At 38.3% G+C, this 17,506-nt stretch overlaps 1 protein-coding gene across 2 annotated transcripts in view; it reads left to right on the plus strand.

Moving 5' to 3' along the window:
* The window catches only part of LOC306873885 (neuropilin-2-like), a 74,003-nt gene extending 62,285 nt beyond the window's left edge, over positions 1–11,718 (plus strand). For both annotated transcript variants that reach the window (XM_079423413.1, XM_079423414.1), the window contains 2 exons: positions 6,229–6,288; positions 9,476–11,718. In XM_079423413.1, coding sequence (XP_079279539.1) covers positions 6,229–6,288; positions 9,476–9,780 — 365 coding nt within the window. In that variant the 3' untranslated portion in view covers positions 9,781–11,718. The remainder of the gene's footprint in view (positions 1–6,228; positions 6,289–9,475) is intronic.
* Positions 11,719–17,506: the final 5,788 nt, after the last annotated feature.

Raw genomic sequence — 17,506 nt, forward strand, 5'->3', positions numbered from 1 at the left:
ATTTATTATTTATTTATCTGTGTATTTATTTATTAACTTTTTAAATGTATTTATGTATTTTCAATGTTAATTTAACTTTTTTCAATTTAGTTTTTATTTAACTTTTATTTTTTAGTTAGTTATTTGTGCATTGATATACGTTCTTATCATTCAGTTTAGGATAATCAGTGATCATCAAAGTAGTCATTCTACATTTTCAGTAAAAAAAAAACTAAACCTAAACTAAAACTGAAAACATCAAAGTGATGCCAAAGTTACAAGTTTATTGCACTTTTCAGCCACTAAATTTGATTACTGATAAAGAAAATTGAACAGAAATGTTAGATTGATGGAAGTTACACATAAATGCATGTCGTAATAATTTAAAACATGGTGTGCTTGACAAAATTGAAGCGAGACACTGCAAAAAAGAGTCAGTCTTTCACACAGTCACATTGGGTCTTTCTCAATTGTGATCTATTTCTGATATAGTGGTGCATCACGATGTATTGACGAAGTTGCCCAGCCCTATTACAAACTCCTGCAGTGATCAGTTATCTGTCGACATTCTGCAAGAACCAGAAGACCGAACTGAGGGAGAACAGAATGCATGTGCCTCTGCTTGGCAAAAAGCCTCTTGTTTTGAATGCAGCCCCAATGTCCCCCTAAGACATAACGGTTTGGAGAACTACCAGCACTTGTAGTCATGTATCCACCTGCCCTTTGAGTAGTCCTGGAGAGACACTTGTCCCAAAATCCAGCATGCAAAAAAAAAAATCCAGTTCGATTTATAGTACGGCATTCCCACTCCCCAGGACTAGAGCAGGGCCGTCTTTATTTGCAACATGCTTGGAGTCTGACTCAGGTGCCTATTTGAAAGCACGTTACATAACAGCACTGCTTTCACTCCCATTGTTTCAATGTACATGCCTCTATGCAAACCGAACGTAGATCCCTCAACATCTATTCCTCTACTGGAAAGAGGTTATTTCGTGGTGATTTCGAACAGTGATACATAGAGCATGAAGCTTATGCCAAAACAGTCAATACAGCATCTTTCATGGCATTAGTGTGTTTGCATTTGAACCTAGCAGTAGTGTGGCATGTTTCACAGTTTGTATATCTCTCCACCAGGGGGAGCCCTACCAGGCAAGAGTGAGCCAACAATAGATACACTGTCAGTACCACCCGTTTTGCCCAACTGGTATTACATAATGGCTGGTGGAGGAGCCATCTTGTTCCTGCTCATTGTCATTGTCATGGCCATTAGCTGTCGCCATCTTACGGCCAGGAGGAACCAACCCACAATGGCCTACTACGGCCCCCACAATGCACATTACCCGAACGGCGGCATGCACAGGGCTGGGGTGACGCCGAAATTGACTGTATGGGTTGAGAAGGGCGATGGGAATTCCTACTGGTGAACACCTGGATTAAAGGTTTAGAGGTTTGCCTGCAAATGCTGACTTCGTGAAGGAAGTCCTTGACAAATGCAGATCTCAGACTGAAGAGTTGGAGGAGAACCTCAAAAAACGCTCTCAGATGCTTGGATTCGGATGCATCCAGATGAACCCAACACTTCGATTTTTCTGTTTCCTCGTTCTGTTCGTGTTCTTTTCTTTCTTGGATACTGACGACCCTGTCTTACTAGTGTGCTCAGCTTGTTTACGACATCTAGCCAGCTCGTACTCATCTGGAGGGAACTTCTCCAAGAGCGAATCTGTATCCAGCCGCTTGATGAACGCCAAGCCAAGAGGACCTCAATCGCTGATCCTGGTCTGACTTTGATCCAGTGTGCTGTACTTATGTTAAATCAATGTGATTGGACAAGATCAGAACATCGGCGAGCTCAGAGCTGTTGTGGACATGCCACAATGTTTGCACTTTGACTAGTTCCTGAGATTGATTACGAGTACTTTACCTTATTATAGCAGAACATGGGAACAGACCTTTGGTGAAAGAGAGAACATGAAGCTTTCAGATAAATTAAAGCATACGGGCGGAGGCTCCATTACTGAGAATGTGCTTCTTAGTACTTTTTGAATACAACGCAAGCATGATTTAATTAGTAATAAGGGAAGGCGAAGTATTGCTTAAAAGGTTTCTGCATGTAAACAACTTGAGTCAAGTCTGATAAATGGAGAGTCCACCTAAGATTATATAAACATATGCTGTCATGATGAACACTGCCTTTAAAGTCAACATGAAATCGAAATTGAGTATCTTAATACATTTTCTTGGATTTATTGTGAAAAATTGATCGATGCATTGTTATTGCAAAGAGAAAAATGTTTGTGTAATGAGTTTCCTTTTTCCACTGATGTTGCTTAGATCATCCAAATGATTGGTTAATGTTATTGCTACCACTTGTTTTAAGCTGCAGGTGTATAATATAGCCTTTCTAAAACCTTGCCAATATTTACCACAACAGATTAACGGCGGTTGTCGATAACGTAATAAAGAGTGCTTCAGTAATTGCAAACAAAAATAGATTTGACTAGTAAACACTGAGTTTCCCAATTAAAAAGCCTCACCAAAAGTGGCAGGAAGAATTTGCAGTTCTCTATCCTTCTATGAAACCCCAACTTTTCACCATCCAATCAATTCTCACTGAATAAGAGCATCTAACAGTTTTTCATTATGGAACTAAAATGCATTGCAAATGTTCTTTCATGTTGACTTTTTATTAGGCATGGTTTTATATCAACGATGTGTTCAACTTAAATGAAGGGATGGCATCACCAATGAGATAAGAGAATTATGGGAAAGAGGGGTTAAAGGAACACTCCACTTTTTTTTGGAAATAGGCTCATTTTCCAACTCCCCAAGAGTTAAACAGTTGAGTTTTACCGTTTTCGAATCCATTCAGCCGATCTCCGGGTCTGGCGGTAACACTTTTAGCGTAGCTTAAGGTGCAATGATATTAAGCAGAGCCTGAAAGTAGTCCCAAGCTATATCATAACTAGTTACCTACTTTCAGGCGCTGCAAAATATCATTGCGCCTGCTGCATCCATGGTACGGCAGCAAAGTTCCTTGATTATTACGCCGGAATGAGAGTGTAGTTCCTAGACAAATCGGCCTAGAAAACTTCTTTGGTCATTTTTGAGCGAGATGCTAACAGTCTAATCAGATTCAATGATCTATGCCAGGGGTTTTCAACCTTTTAGGACATGCGCCCCCCCCCCCAAGTTTGTCTAATTTCACTCGCGCCCCCCCAACGCCCCCCAGAGCCCAAAGTGTGTGAACATCATTCCCATATTGTTTGCTGCGTCTCCAGTGCGTAGCATTAAGAAACATAAACATATAACCAGCTTACCTGATTCAATGTGATGGCTGAGCCTGTTTCTGAGATAACAACATGCCAATCCGTGGTTGGATTTCTGACATGACTAACCGTAAATCATTTTACACCATTCTCACTGTCGCCTAGCGGATGGCTGAAGATTTGAAAGCTCGTATTCATAAATCTTCAAGGCAATGTCTCTGAATTAATTGATGCTCGCGCCCCCCTGGGTTTGAAAACCCCTGATCTATGCTAAGCTACGCTAAAAGTGCTACCGCCAGACCCGGAGATCGGCTGAATGGATTCGAAAATGGTAAAACTCAACTGTTTAACTCTTGGGGAGTTGGAAAATGAGCCTATTTCCAAAATAAAGTGGAGTGTTCCTTTAAGTAAGGGAGTCTTCATGTTTTGTGTTTGTTTCTGTGTTCTCTGTGGCAGTATTTAGGTTATTCCTTTCTATCTCACATTTCTCACATTTTTTTTTTCCCAAAGATCATCCAAAACTGTGTTGGCGTGTGTTATTCTGAGCAAATGCTTGCTGGTGTGGAGGCTCCAAAAACAAGTCCCATAAACAAAGACAGCTGTTTCCTTTCTCCGTCTTCATACGACGAGGAAGCACTGAGCGCTGGGGTGGGAGAGAACTTGAGCAGATATCAACACCTGGTAGCAATTTTGGTTCACTGAAGCACTGTGAAGCTTCGGGAGTGATTAGCAGTGAATGCTGTCCAAGATTGCCATATGCTTTTTCATAGCCATGTTGAATCATTTACAGAATTGAGTTGTCATTCGGTTTTATTGGTTATATTAATCGGTTCTGTATTAGGATCCTGACAGGGAGAGTCACAAACTGTGGCAGTACCATTTGATTATCATTTAGTATTGAAATGCTACTCCAAGGTATTACCTTAGTACAAATGTTCAAAGCGGTAGCTGTTTTAAAGGAATAGGTCTCCCCAAAATGAAAACTTACTGCAATGTTATTTCAGACTGTTATGACTTCCTTTCTTCTGTGCAAGACAAAAGCAAATGTTTTAAAGAATGTTCATGCTGCAACTTTATGTAAGTGAAAATGACCTCACCATATATCATGAATGTAGTTTGTTTAGAACCACAGGATAGATTTAAGTGAGCAAAAAGAAAGTCATTATTTGCTCAAATCTCATTTGCATTGGTGTATAATCAAATACGGTGGCAAATTTGACATTAGTGACAGCAAATGGCATTGGTTTGGCCTTTACACTGTTCATCCCCTTTTGCGTTTTCATTTTATTGAAAAAGTGTAAACATTTCCTTTTGTCTTTCACATTTCAAAGAAAGGCATGCAGGTTTGGAACGACTTGGAGTAAATGATGAATTATCGTTTTAATGTGAACTATGCCTTTAAGAACATTCAGCGATCTAGAAGAAGCATTTCAAAAGGTCTTTATGTCGATACAAGAAGTATAGAGCTATTCAAAATGGAAATAAAAGGATAAAGACCCTTGGCTCCTGAGGGGCTTTTTAACGTAATTTCCTGCTGTGAGGTGGTAAGAGATGTTTTGGCACCGTCATGCAATGTGCTTTTAAAGCAGCCACTTTATCGCTATTTTCTTCCCTAAACCGTGCCCCCCCCCTTCTTTCTTCACTCTTAATATTTTTTAATTAGTTAATGTACCAGATACCATTTATTAAAGCTGCTAAAGGCGTTCCGTCTCCCGCCCCGTGTCTCTCGTCGACTCGGAAACCACATTAATGAGTGCGAGCGCTCTCTCGAGAACGCCGTCAACACGTCACCCAGCGAGGCGTGATGCCAAACAGCCATTCTTCTCGGGCTCTTAAATGCATCACGTATACCGAACCGAGAAGCTTCTAATAAAGCAAAGCAGTCTATTTTTCAAAGAGCGGAGGATTGAGGTTGATGTTCACACCCCTGCTGATGTCTGCTCGGATCCGAATGACTCATGCTAACTGTACTTTTGGACACGGGCATCTCGGGGTTTGTCGAACAGTCGACAGCATTCTCCTCGGAGGTGGGGAGTTGGGTAGAATAGATCGCTCACAATGGATCCAGTCAGGCTACCGCCTTCACATCCATGGTGCGCGAGCTCTCACATTGATTTCTCTGCTTTTAGACACAGCGGGCTCTGACTCGGACATTTTTGGTACAAAGCGACCTGATTCATAAAGCCATTTGAAAGTTATGGGCCTTTTATTGCACCGCAAAGCTTAGTTAGTGGTGGTGATGCTTCTGATACAGACTATGAAGTTAATCATAATAATGAGGATGATAATGATAATGCACTTTGCTTTATGAAAGTACCTTCTAACTGTGGTCAGCCTATACCTCAACTTTGAAATTAGTACATTGTTTAAAATGCGAATGTGAACAGAATATTTTTGCTTGATGAATTTGTGTCTTGAAAACCTGCTTTTAAAATGTGACAATAAAATCTTATTTTTCTAATCCTCACTTCTTTTTATATCTATTTATATCAGAGCAGTAACAATAGACATTGACCTATTTCTGCTGCTATATTTGTGTGTTCCCTTAATGTTTAAATGCTGGTGTGCTTCAATTAGTAATTGTGCAGGTCGCATGATGTTATTCTCTGTACTCTGTAATTATGTTATGTATCTTGCGACCCTTTAATAATTTATTACTTAGCCTCAAGTTCCAAAATATACTTTATATCTCTGTCAATCCAAGGCCCAATACTTTACACAAGTACATGAATGCAAACACTTAGAGTTGCACAAACTCTGTTTTACAAGTTATTGTATTATAGTAGGTATTAGTGTAAATTAGCAAGTAATAATCAAATGCTATGATGTGATGATAACTGAAGTTTGTTAATTCAAGAATGCACACTTATATTCATTAATACATATATCATTATTAATTATTTTGAGCACTTTTTGACCACAAAACACATTCTTTTGTGTCATATTATATATTTCAATACAATGTTTACATTTCTGTCCACAGTTCAAAAACCAGCGGTTGGAAATGGGCGTCTCTTCAATGGGAAGGACCACATAAATGCAGGTTAGTTTCCACTATTACATACATACAATGTATGACTGCTTCCTGGCAGGCTATTTATTCTAACCAAGTTCAAAGAAATGGAACCAGGAATGAGAAATCTTTCATCTATTTTTTTTTTTTTTCTCAATGTTTGAGATGAGTTAAAAACAGATAGTTTGTACATATTTGAAGTGAACATGAAATCAAAATTCACCCTAATTACTTCAGTAATGTATTTTTTCTGGTCTAATTATGAATGATTTGTCTATGCACATTTCTGTCAAATCAATGTTTATTTGAAAATACACCATATGTAATTAAATGGGTTGTGAATGCTGCTTCCCATTCCATTATTTTTTGGCTCAAACTGTGGAGCTCCACAGTGCATCTGTGCATGTTTGTATGGGTTGAGCTGACATTCTACAGTGTGTTTGTGTGGGTATGTACGTGTTTGTTCATACTCCTATCACCCTCACCCCGCATTTCTGCAGAAAAGCCAAAAAAAAAAAAAAAAAAAATCTCCGGTTATCAGACTTTCCACCCTTCCCTTCCCGCTATCACACAGTTGGAATCCATCTAACTCATAAAGATGTCTTTGTTTTGGCTCTTAAATAAATAAATAAAAAAGACAAGGACGAGTTAATTACCCAACCAAAATCTGTTCATCCTTATAGACTGTCACCCCCCTCCGTCAGTCTTTCTTTCACTCTCCCTGACTTCCTTTATCGATGGCTTCCATCTTTTTCTCATTTTCCCCCTACTCTAATACAATGTAATGAAGTCTGTGTTTAGCTTACACTCTACACAAGCTGTCAATCACCTCAGAAGCCATTTGTTCGAACAATAAAGGCAAAAGCTTTAACAAAATGCAACAGATATCAGTCAAAGTGCAAAAGCAGCTCAGCTGGTGAGAATTTTGGCATCAGCTCGCTGTCAAAAGCAGCCTAATTAAGCCTAATGCAACCGCTAACAAGGCACAGGGTGCCACAAAAGAGTTTACGGCTTAGTTTTGTCAGCTGAAAACAACCAAGCCGACAGTATTCTCCCACAGACCCGGTATGTTAGTTAGTATCTTCCTCAAAACACAAAAAACTTCTGTTTAGCCTTCAAAGGCTGTAATGTTGAACAAACCATTCTTACAAAAACATGTTGTATAAGTACAGTAATTACTATATTAATTTACCAAAGTTATACCATGGTATTCTTTTAAGTACTTTGGAGTACCACTGTTTACAAAATACGTCAAAGAATACTTTGTAAACAAATTATTAATGGCAAAACATGTTAATACCATTGTCCTTTTTCACTTACATGGTACTACCATTGTGTCTTGAACATGTACCATACTGTGGTATTATTGAAAGCACCATGGTTTAGCATACAAAATGTAGTACATGAATTTCAATAGCATGGTATATCTCAAAGTACCATGGTATTGCCATATGATGCTATCACTGTGCCATGGTATCAACACAGTACTTTTTGTAACTATACCATCTGATGCAATCACTATATATTTTGTGGGAGATTACATTCTTTTAAAGAATAGCATGGTCTTAACACCAAAACCATGGTAGTACCATGGTACTTTTTCACTTACTATTTTATTTTATTTTTTGGACCTGGTAATCCTGTGATTTTTGGGCATGTTAGTACAATGGTATTCTTCTAAAACTCTAAAGTACTGTGTACTGTAGTACTGTGGTTTTATTGAAAAGTAGCATGGTTTACTATTTAAAACCATGGTAGCTGAATTTCAGCATCATGGTATAAAATAGTATTGTTTGATGCTTCACTGTACCATGGTACTGCCACAGTACTTTTTTGGAAGGCTACCATCTAATACAGTGGTTTTCAAACCTCTCCATGAAGAACCCCCAGCACCGCACATTTTGTATGTCTCCCTATATCTGACACACCCACTTCAGGTCTTGTAGTCTCCACTAACGAGCTGATGAGTTGAACCAGGTGTGATAGATGAGGGAGACATACAAAATGTGCAGGGCTGGGGGTACTCCAGAACAGGTTTGAGAGCCACTGACCTAATACCATAAATATTTTTTGGGGCAGATCATACTCCTTCAAAGACTACCATGATATTACCATCAGGGGCGGACTGGGACAAAATTTCAGGCCAGAAATCTCACACTCATCCAGGCCATCCCATACACCCACAACAAATTCTGAAACATGGACAACCCTATTAGCCTATTTGTATGACCATCACATAAAAAGGTCTAAGTCTTTAGCTGGGGCCGTGGAAAATAATTAAAGGTTCTCTTTTGAACTGCACCTTCACTTTCCTGTTTTTCTCCAATATCTCTGTCACAATATCTTTCTTGTACCTGCCACTTCTTTACCAGCAGGACTGTGTTCACCTTGTTGCAAAACAACCACCTCATTGCAATTAGTTTGCACATAATGTTATTTCTCTTAAAATGACTTAAATACTCAAGATTTAACAAACCTATAATTCATACAAATATATTAAAATACATTTTCTAAAGTGCCTAAATGCCAAAATTAGTACATTGAAGATCCTAATACTGAACACACTATTGTATTTTTGGGCTGACTGATATTTTTGTGTTGCTGTTTGCTCTAGCTCCCTCCCTTTCTATGCAATAAATCCATGTGAATATCTGCCTGCTAAATGTATTAATGTAAGTTTCCAATCGATAATGCTGTCCTTTAGCACAGTATTCTGACTGATGATAATAATGGGGTGCTACTGACAGCCTAATGGGTGCTAGCAGTTTAATACTCAACTAGACAAAACTACAGTAGCTTATTACAGATTAAACTGACCAGCACTTGAGGTTAGTAATTTCGATACATTTAACTGTTTCTTCTGGCCACTTTCCCTCCTTCCTCGAGTCCCGCACATCAACTCAGTTCAAAACCGTTTGACGGAGGAACAGACGTGAAGTGCGGCGCTGCCAGTCAAGACTAATCGATTTATGATTTATTATCGATTTATTAGGGAATGCCACAATTGGAAATGGTCACTTTGGCACATTGGGAAGGAAAAAAAAACACAGGGCAGTGGGCCAAATCAGCCACCAGGCCACCAGGAAACGTCCCGGTGCTCCCAATGGCCAGTCCGCGCCTGATTACCATCGTATTAAGTCCAAAAACAAAAATTTATGTGCATGAGATTGTCAAAAACGTCCTCTTTATGTGTTCTCCCTTCCTCTTGTTGTTGTAGGTTTCCAGTTTCCTGAGTGGAGCACAGCTGAAGCGCCATCAGAGCCTCCGGTGACACATGTTGTCGATAAGGACAACACTTGGCTGTATTCTCTGGACCCCATTCTCCTGACTATCATCGTCATGAGTTCTCTGGGCGTTCTTCTAGGTGCCGTGTGCGCTGGCCTCCTACTTTACTGCACCTGCTCGTACGGCGGCTTGACGTCTCGCTCGTCCACCACTTTGGAGAACTACAACTTCGAGCTGTATGATGGGATTAAGCACAAAGTAAAGCTTAACCAACAGCGCTGCTGCTCCGAGCCTTGAGGAGAACAGATGGAGAGATATCAAGTATCCTAAAATGACCTCAAAGTAACCCGATTTTACTCTTTGAAGAGACGAGCCTCATCTCTTAGTATTCCTGGAATGCATGTCCATCTCAGCTGGAGAGCTCCTAGACTGAACTTCTCCTTCTCCTGGAGCTTATTTTCAGTTGCAGTTGTGCTTATTTAGCTCTAACGCTGCTGCCAAGGACTTCCTCGTCTTTCATTGGATTACTGGATCAAAAGTGGAGAGTTTGGTGCCACAAGGATTGAAACCCTTTCCAGGGCTCAGCCTCAAAATAAATGTTGATGCATATCAATGTTCTCCTATTCCAAAAATATGAGAGTATATCAGTTTAGATTTCTAAGAGGTCTAGTTTTTAAAATGGGAGATCTGTGGCTGGACTTTAGAGCCACAAACGTCTGCCCACCATCATTCCCAAAAGTAAATTTTGTGGCCTAGGATGTGGTGCATTGTTTTTAAAGGCTTTAATGGGTTTAATGTTGCTTTATTGTTTTTCCTCGCAGAGAAGTTCAGTAGCCCAGGGTGATTATATGTCATTATTATTGTGTGTTTACAACCCATTGCTTTCAGCAAACCATTTTGTTTCTCTTGTCAATCTGACCGTTTGGAAATGGAAAAGTAAGACAGATTGAGGGTTCTTAGATTTAGTTTTCGGCAAAGTGTGTTTTGTGGATTGTGGTTAAAAAAACAAAACAAATGCACCACACTTGTTTGAAATGACTGAGGATTTTTTCAGTGCAACCTATGGCTTGCTGTAACTGGGAGACACAGACTGACAAGCTAATGTGTGAGCTTTGAGCTAGCAAACAGGCATTAAATAAATGTGAAATAGGGGTTGAAAGGCTGACAGATATTGAAGGATGGGTTTGAAATACAATTTCTCTTATTTTTACTCTGGGCATTAAATAATGTTACAGTTGTTGGCTCAGAGAGGTTCAGGTCCACTGCTTGTATTTAAAAAATTGACTAAAATCTATCGGTGCAGTATATCTTGGCTCTTGGGTCAAACAGATATTTTTACACCTCAAAATTAATGTGTAAAGGATCTGTAAGAGGTAAAATAGTTTAGATTTGGATTGATTTGAAGTAAAAAAATGTATACAGAATTTCTAATATATTTTCTTGAAATCCTTTTTGAGATGCCTAGATGAATGTTACAAAACCTGTCAGTGGTGAGCAACACTAATTCACCTTAAAAAAAAAAAAACATTTTACAGTTGTTATTCTTATAGGTTATGTGCAAACAATGTAGGACCTAACACGGAGGCTTGAGGAACACCAATGCTTTCACATGTACATCATACAGCAGCATTTTCCTCTGTTTCATTCCCAATTTATATTTTTCTCTCTTTTACTCAGTTTTATGTTTCCATGCTTAGGATTTATGTTAACAGGAGATAGGTTTGGTTGTAAATCTGCTTCCCTGTGGTTTTCAAAGACTGGAAAAAGGTGGAAGACAGATGACGTAAATCTTTACCTACTTGCTCAGATGGGATTTCTTACCATCATACATGCTCAAAAACGCATTGTTGGAGTTGGTGGAAATAAATGCACCCAAAGCACACTACAGCTCTGCAGAATAAGACACGTAACGAGATATGGAGTTTTGAGGCACTGATAGGTGTTTCTACTGAACCCTGCCTGATCCATACACATACTTCCTATCTTCTTGAAGACTCTTGCTACTGGAATACTGGACTTTTGCAAGTGCCTTGGAGCTACTCTGTTCCAGCCTCGGCTCTGGACCTGAAAAAGACTGCTTTGGAGCGTTCGCCTGTCTTAAACACTCAAAATACTTGAGAATTACAGCACTGGGTAGAATTCCAGTCTCTCTTTGGACACTTTGTACAGAAAATGTACTTTTTATGATGATGATTATTGTTATTATGATTATTTAATAAAGGATTGTTAACATATTGGGTTGATGTGGTGTTGAACATTTCAAAGTGGATCCTTGAGGAATATTAGTTTGATGTTTTACGATGGGTCTTGAGTTTTGAAGTTACAAGAGCAAAGGCTTATGGGATTGATAAATGAGTAGAATACTCATTGCTCAACATGCTCACACACATGCAACTGATATTACAAATGATATACCAGACCAGCACATCGCCTCCACTGACAACAAAAGGAGTCCATCAATAGAACCTTTGTCTCTGTTAAATATCAACACATTCAGTCATAAAACATACAAACTCGCTCTCGCTTTCTCTTTCCAGCTATGTCTGCTACAGTTTCTCTCATCTCCCCATGGGCTCCCATTAGCACGGACCTTCAGTCGCCTTCATTTAGGGGCTCACAACATCAAAGCTTTGAAGTGCCTTACTGTTCCACCCCCTAAAGTTCCCTACATCCCTCCACCTCATACAACCACCCAGTTGCATCCATTTAACTATTTCTCTACCTCAGCTTCCTCTCTGCTTCATAGTGTGCCTGCCTTTGCCTTTACCTTTACCACTCTGGCTGTTTCACTGACTAATGATGGGAACAGTGAAATACAGTCTAGTAAGGTCAATCAAATCAGCTTCGCTCAAGATCCCAAGAATAGTGTTGGAATTGGAATTGTGTGGCTTTTGCTACATGTCTGTTAATTTGAGGTAATCTATGCTGGTGTAGTCCTTTAAAAAATAGATTATAATTATCATATAATTAATTACACTAAATGAATGTATTAAATAGACTGACATATAGAAAGGACATAGAAGCTTCCAAGAAAAAAGGGTCACCCATATGGACATCATCAGACTCTGGACATGGACTGTAAACTTCAAATACTGTAGTCAACCTTTGACCATGATCAAGATCTAGAGAAATACCATTTATCATTCTCACGCTTCATATTGCTCTCAAGATCAAAATTCAGACTAGCACATCAGTCATTTCTAATGTAGTAATTTTGAAGAAACTGAAGACATTAGTGGGTTTGTTGACTGGAATAACATGATTTCCCCATATTTCAAAATGTTCTATTGGCTGATTCTCGATTAAAGAAGTTCTGTCTTTAAACTCAACACAAGGCATCTGGATGTGTGGCTTTGATCGGCAAGCTGGACTGAGCGATGGAGAACCAGGAAATTGCTCAGAGGAGCCCAGCCGTCGGGCTCTGCTTTTCCACCCAAATTATTCTAAACTTTTGTTTCGTAAATGTTGTTTTCCCTCCCTGTCAGATTGAAATCTAATTCTCCACTGGGGTCTTGCTAGCGAAGATCAGAGAGCTTTCCCTCTTTCTCAGTAAGCCGGACTTTCCATCAAAGCTCAGCCTTGCACGCTTGAAGCTTATAGGTGATCAGCTTTTGAAGGGGCCGCACTAAGAAATATCTCCAGAGAACTTGACAAATGATGGAGAACTAGAGGCACGCAACTGTACTCCTCCATTCCCCGATGGTTATTGAGTCTAATGTCAGTTTCTGATGTAAAGGGTTTGGTGTGTTTGAACGATTCTGTTGAGGGAGGGCTTTCATGTTGCCGATTATTCATTTGCTTTAATGATTTTAGCAGATGCTGTTTCTCAGCAAGGTCACTAGCACTACAACCTCCTCGGTCTGGTTGGTTTCACATCAGAACAGACACAGAAACATTTAAGATCAAGAATTCATGGTTTCTATCTTTAAAAACAGCTTATTGTGCCATTGAGTGTCAATAACAATACAACATGTTCTACTGGTACTATTCATGCCAGCATAACTTCTCTGGCCTTTTACATCCAACAGATGGAATTATTTCCAAGCACCGGAGGTCAGAGGAAATATATTTTTTTAAATGTTTTTTTTTTTTTTACAGTAACTCTCGGTGGAAGCACTGGGTGGAAAAAAGCTTTATATGATTTTGCCAAATTAAACATGATCTGTTAATCCTGCAAAAACAATTACAAATAAATACTAAATTGCATTTATAAATACATATAAATAATTATAAATACATATATTATACAGTATGTGCTATGCATATTTCTGATTGTTATTTTTGTTGATAATGTTATTATTTAAATATGTGTATATAATATTATGAGTTTGGCAATGCTCTTTTAATGTAAACTGTACACTGAAATATTTTATCGGTTCCGTTGCATTTTAAATTCTTGCCTATTTAAAATGTTCCAAATTAGTTAAGGTCATCTGGTACAGTTATGATGCTGTCTATGTAGGCAGAAGGAAAAAAAGACAGCTCTGGGTTTTGGAACAGAACAAAAATATGTTGATCTAAGAACAAGAACTACCTGAAAAATCATGGTTACTGATTAGGGGATAAGACACGAATGTAACTCTATAAAGCACAAATCAGCATCTTTATCAGATGAAAGTTTATATTGTCTGTCAAACAGTACAAAGTAATTTCCCACATCCATACCTTTCCCTATCTCAAGCTCTGTTCGGGCTTTTGGCTCACTCAGCAGATTGTGGGACGTCCTCCCAGAGCAGCAGGCCTCCTCTCCCCTCGGCCAGCAGTTGAGGGCTCTTATCTGGGTCAATCGAGGGGGAAGCGGGGGTCTGTGTTACCACTGGAGCTGGTCACAGCAGCAGTCACTGCTTCAGACCTCCCGCTCTCCTGCATCTTCATTATTAGTCGCACAGGAAATCAACTCTGGAAGTAAATAAATAGAGGAACTGAATTAGAAAATCAGGTAGTCAATGGAAACTAAATGAGGTCAAACTATTTTCATCAACAGTTTATTGTGGAAGGAAACAAAAAATCTTGGGAAAGGAAGTTGGAATGTACCAAAACATGGCACTACTGTATGTTGTGGTGTGTGTTCCTTTTTGCAATAATATGTATGTGATATTAATCTTTTCTGAAATGAAAATAAGAACAGAAAAATGCAAGGTGTTTAATAAAGAACATCTTTCTGCCTGCTCTGTTCCTCTGGCAAATCATTTTAATATTGGCTGTAAATGGAATGGACAGTAATGTGCAGTAGTTAAAAGTAACTAATCATACTGTGCTTTACTATGTCAGTTCCCATACATTTCTGATTTTAGTTGCTATGCAGACTCTTTAAATAAAGTAATATATTATAACTGACGTAAAAAGAATTACATGAAAATGTGTTACACATAACATGCTTGTGTTACAGCTCTGAATGATGTGTGGACTGAAATAAGTAAGACTCAAGGCACTCAGGAAACCCAGGAGTTAATGTTCTGCGCACGTGTTTGGACATTGATTCTCCTTCACCAGACCACAATTAATGTCACTCAAACACATTTATAAGCTTTCATTCAACTGATTGGAAATCATATATGTTTACTTTTTAGTCATCCAAGATATGTATAATAAATAAATAAATAAATAGGCCTACATAAAATGTATTAACTTTTGAATTTTATTGAATTTTTTTATGGAATATGGTGCAGTTACCCCATCTACCAGCAGGCAGTGGTTAGATGTAGCCTGCAGACACTACAATCCAGCAGGGGGCACACAATCCACATCAACCACCAATTAAAAGAAGAAGAAGATTGTGCTTAATAACAACATCTTTTCCTTACAAAAAAATACCGTATGATTCCAAAATAAGCACACAGATTATATGGGCTACATTTATGGTGATATTTCGTTATTTTTATTCATTTTGGCGATTGTCAGCCCCTGGTCATTATACGGAAGAAGGACCGTGATTTTGCGAAATATCTTATTTGGTGGCCATAACGGATTTGGTTCATGCAGGTGAGTGGACTGAATGAAAATGCAGGTAGTGAAAACGGCAGGCTCTGCAGATAGTGTATTGAAGTGTGGGAAGCTGTGAGATGGAAATCTCCGGATGAGCTCAGGGAGATTTGAATTTTCAGAATCTGCCTGCTGCCTATGAATCAAGAGAAAGGCTTTTGTTAAGTAACACAAAAATCTTTCCACAGCTAAACAAGACAAAGACACAAGATATCTATTGAATGAGGGAAATCTACATATGAACAACAACAAAAAGACGGAAATAGTCAGAAAATCTGTCAGGCTTCACAGGACAAAAGCTAGTAATAATAAAATATGCAGTGGAAGAGAAGTTTTCATATTCCCTTATGTGGTCAAATTAAAACTCTGGTCTCCCTCTAAACCTTATCTGTCAGAAGATAAGCAAACAGTTGCTTTCTGAACAACCCCCACACACACCCTGAGCCATGAATACACACAACGGCCATCTCCAACAATAAACAGCACAGTCCGCTCCACAAATATTCTCAATATCCACTCTTTATTTGGGGAAAGGCGTTGTCATGTGTCATATGTTGGATCCCACGGGGACTCAAACAAACATCTGCTGGAAAAAATGGTATAATAAACATCATCTTGCCCTCCTACTTATATATCTGTGATGCTATATTACACAAAGCAATATACAATATAATTAATATACTGAAATTAAGTTTCAAAGGGTGCCCAGGGGATTTTTCTGAATTATTCACAATTTCTGAATTATTTTTCATCTATGACTAAGTATCATCTTTGTGATATATGTCTTAAAATATATCTATCTATCTATCTATCTATCTATCTATCTATCTATCTATCTATCTATCTATCTATCTATCTATCTATCTATCTATCTATCTATCTATCTATCTATCTATCTATCTATCTATCTAATATTGATTTGGTATTAAATTGTAGACATAAAATCTTCAGTCACTTGTTAAGTTTCAGCCAATATGTGTATTAAAAATAAATTAATGCAATTAATTAAAAGTATTAAAATATATTTTATATAAATGTTATATTACCATTTCATATTTATGTTATGTATATATAATATTAATATTTATTTTATTAGTAATAGGTCTATATTATTTTAATTTAGAAATATTTAAATATTTAATTTATTTTATATTTAGACTTTAATTTTGAAAATGTACAACTAACGAACAGGCAATTACTTTCATCTGGGAAGCACAAAATATAATATAATGCTGGCAACCCATTTCATTTCCATAATATAACGTATGAAATAAGAACAAAAATGTACTCGTTTTTCTTTTACTTTTCTTTCTTTTTTGGGGGGGGGGATAACATGGGCCAATTAATTATTCACAATAAGATGCATTTAGAAAGCAACAGGCTCAAGTTTGATTTGACTTTCACTGACAATCTCAATTTGCGTTCCCTAAAGTCTTATTTACGGTGGCCGAGAGAGCTCAACGCGCTGCAACTTCAGAAAACACATGCAAATAGAAAAAGCACCAGCAAATCAAGAAAACATCTTCATCAGTTTGACAGCAGGTGGTGCAAATGCTCACAATACAACCAAATAAGTTTCTTTGTTTGGTTGTGAGCTTTTGCAGTGTGTGTTTTGTCAAATTAACGAAAGTTATTTTCTTAATTTGCAGGCGTTTTTTTTTTCTATTTGCAGTGCATTTCTGTATGTGGTTGTGTTGTGTGCATTTGCAGCATGTGTGTTGTCAAATTGAGGAAGTTGTTTTCTTAATTTGCAGGTGTTTTTTCTATTTGCAGCGCGTTGAGCTCTCTCGGCCACCGTACTTATTGGAGAAATAGTTGTAATATCATAAAGATCTAATTTGTGTTTTGTCTTTCCTCTCGGTGGGCACACGGCTTCCTACATCTGCTGTACAGACGTGAGCCGCCGCCATTATATCAGCTGCTAACAAGGATCTTGCGAAATCAAACCGAATAAGCGGGTGGCTGATCATAGACCCCATCATCTGACGGTGGTGAGCCAAAAGTATCTTCGGGAGAACATGACAGGAAGCAGAATGTTTCA

This window comes from Barbus barbus (genome assembly GCF_936440315.1).
Source record: "Barbus barbus genome assembly, chromosome: 8".
NCBI classification, from domain to species: domain Eukaryota; kingdom Metazoa; phylum Chordata; class Actinopteri; order Cypriniformes; family Cyprinidae; genus Barbus; species Barbus barbus.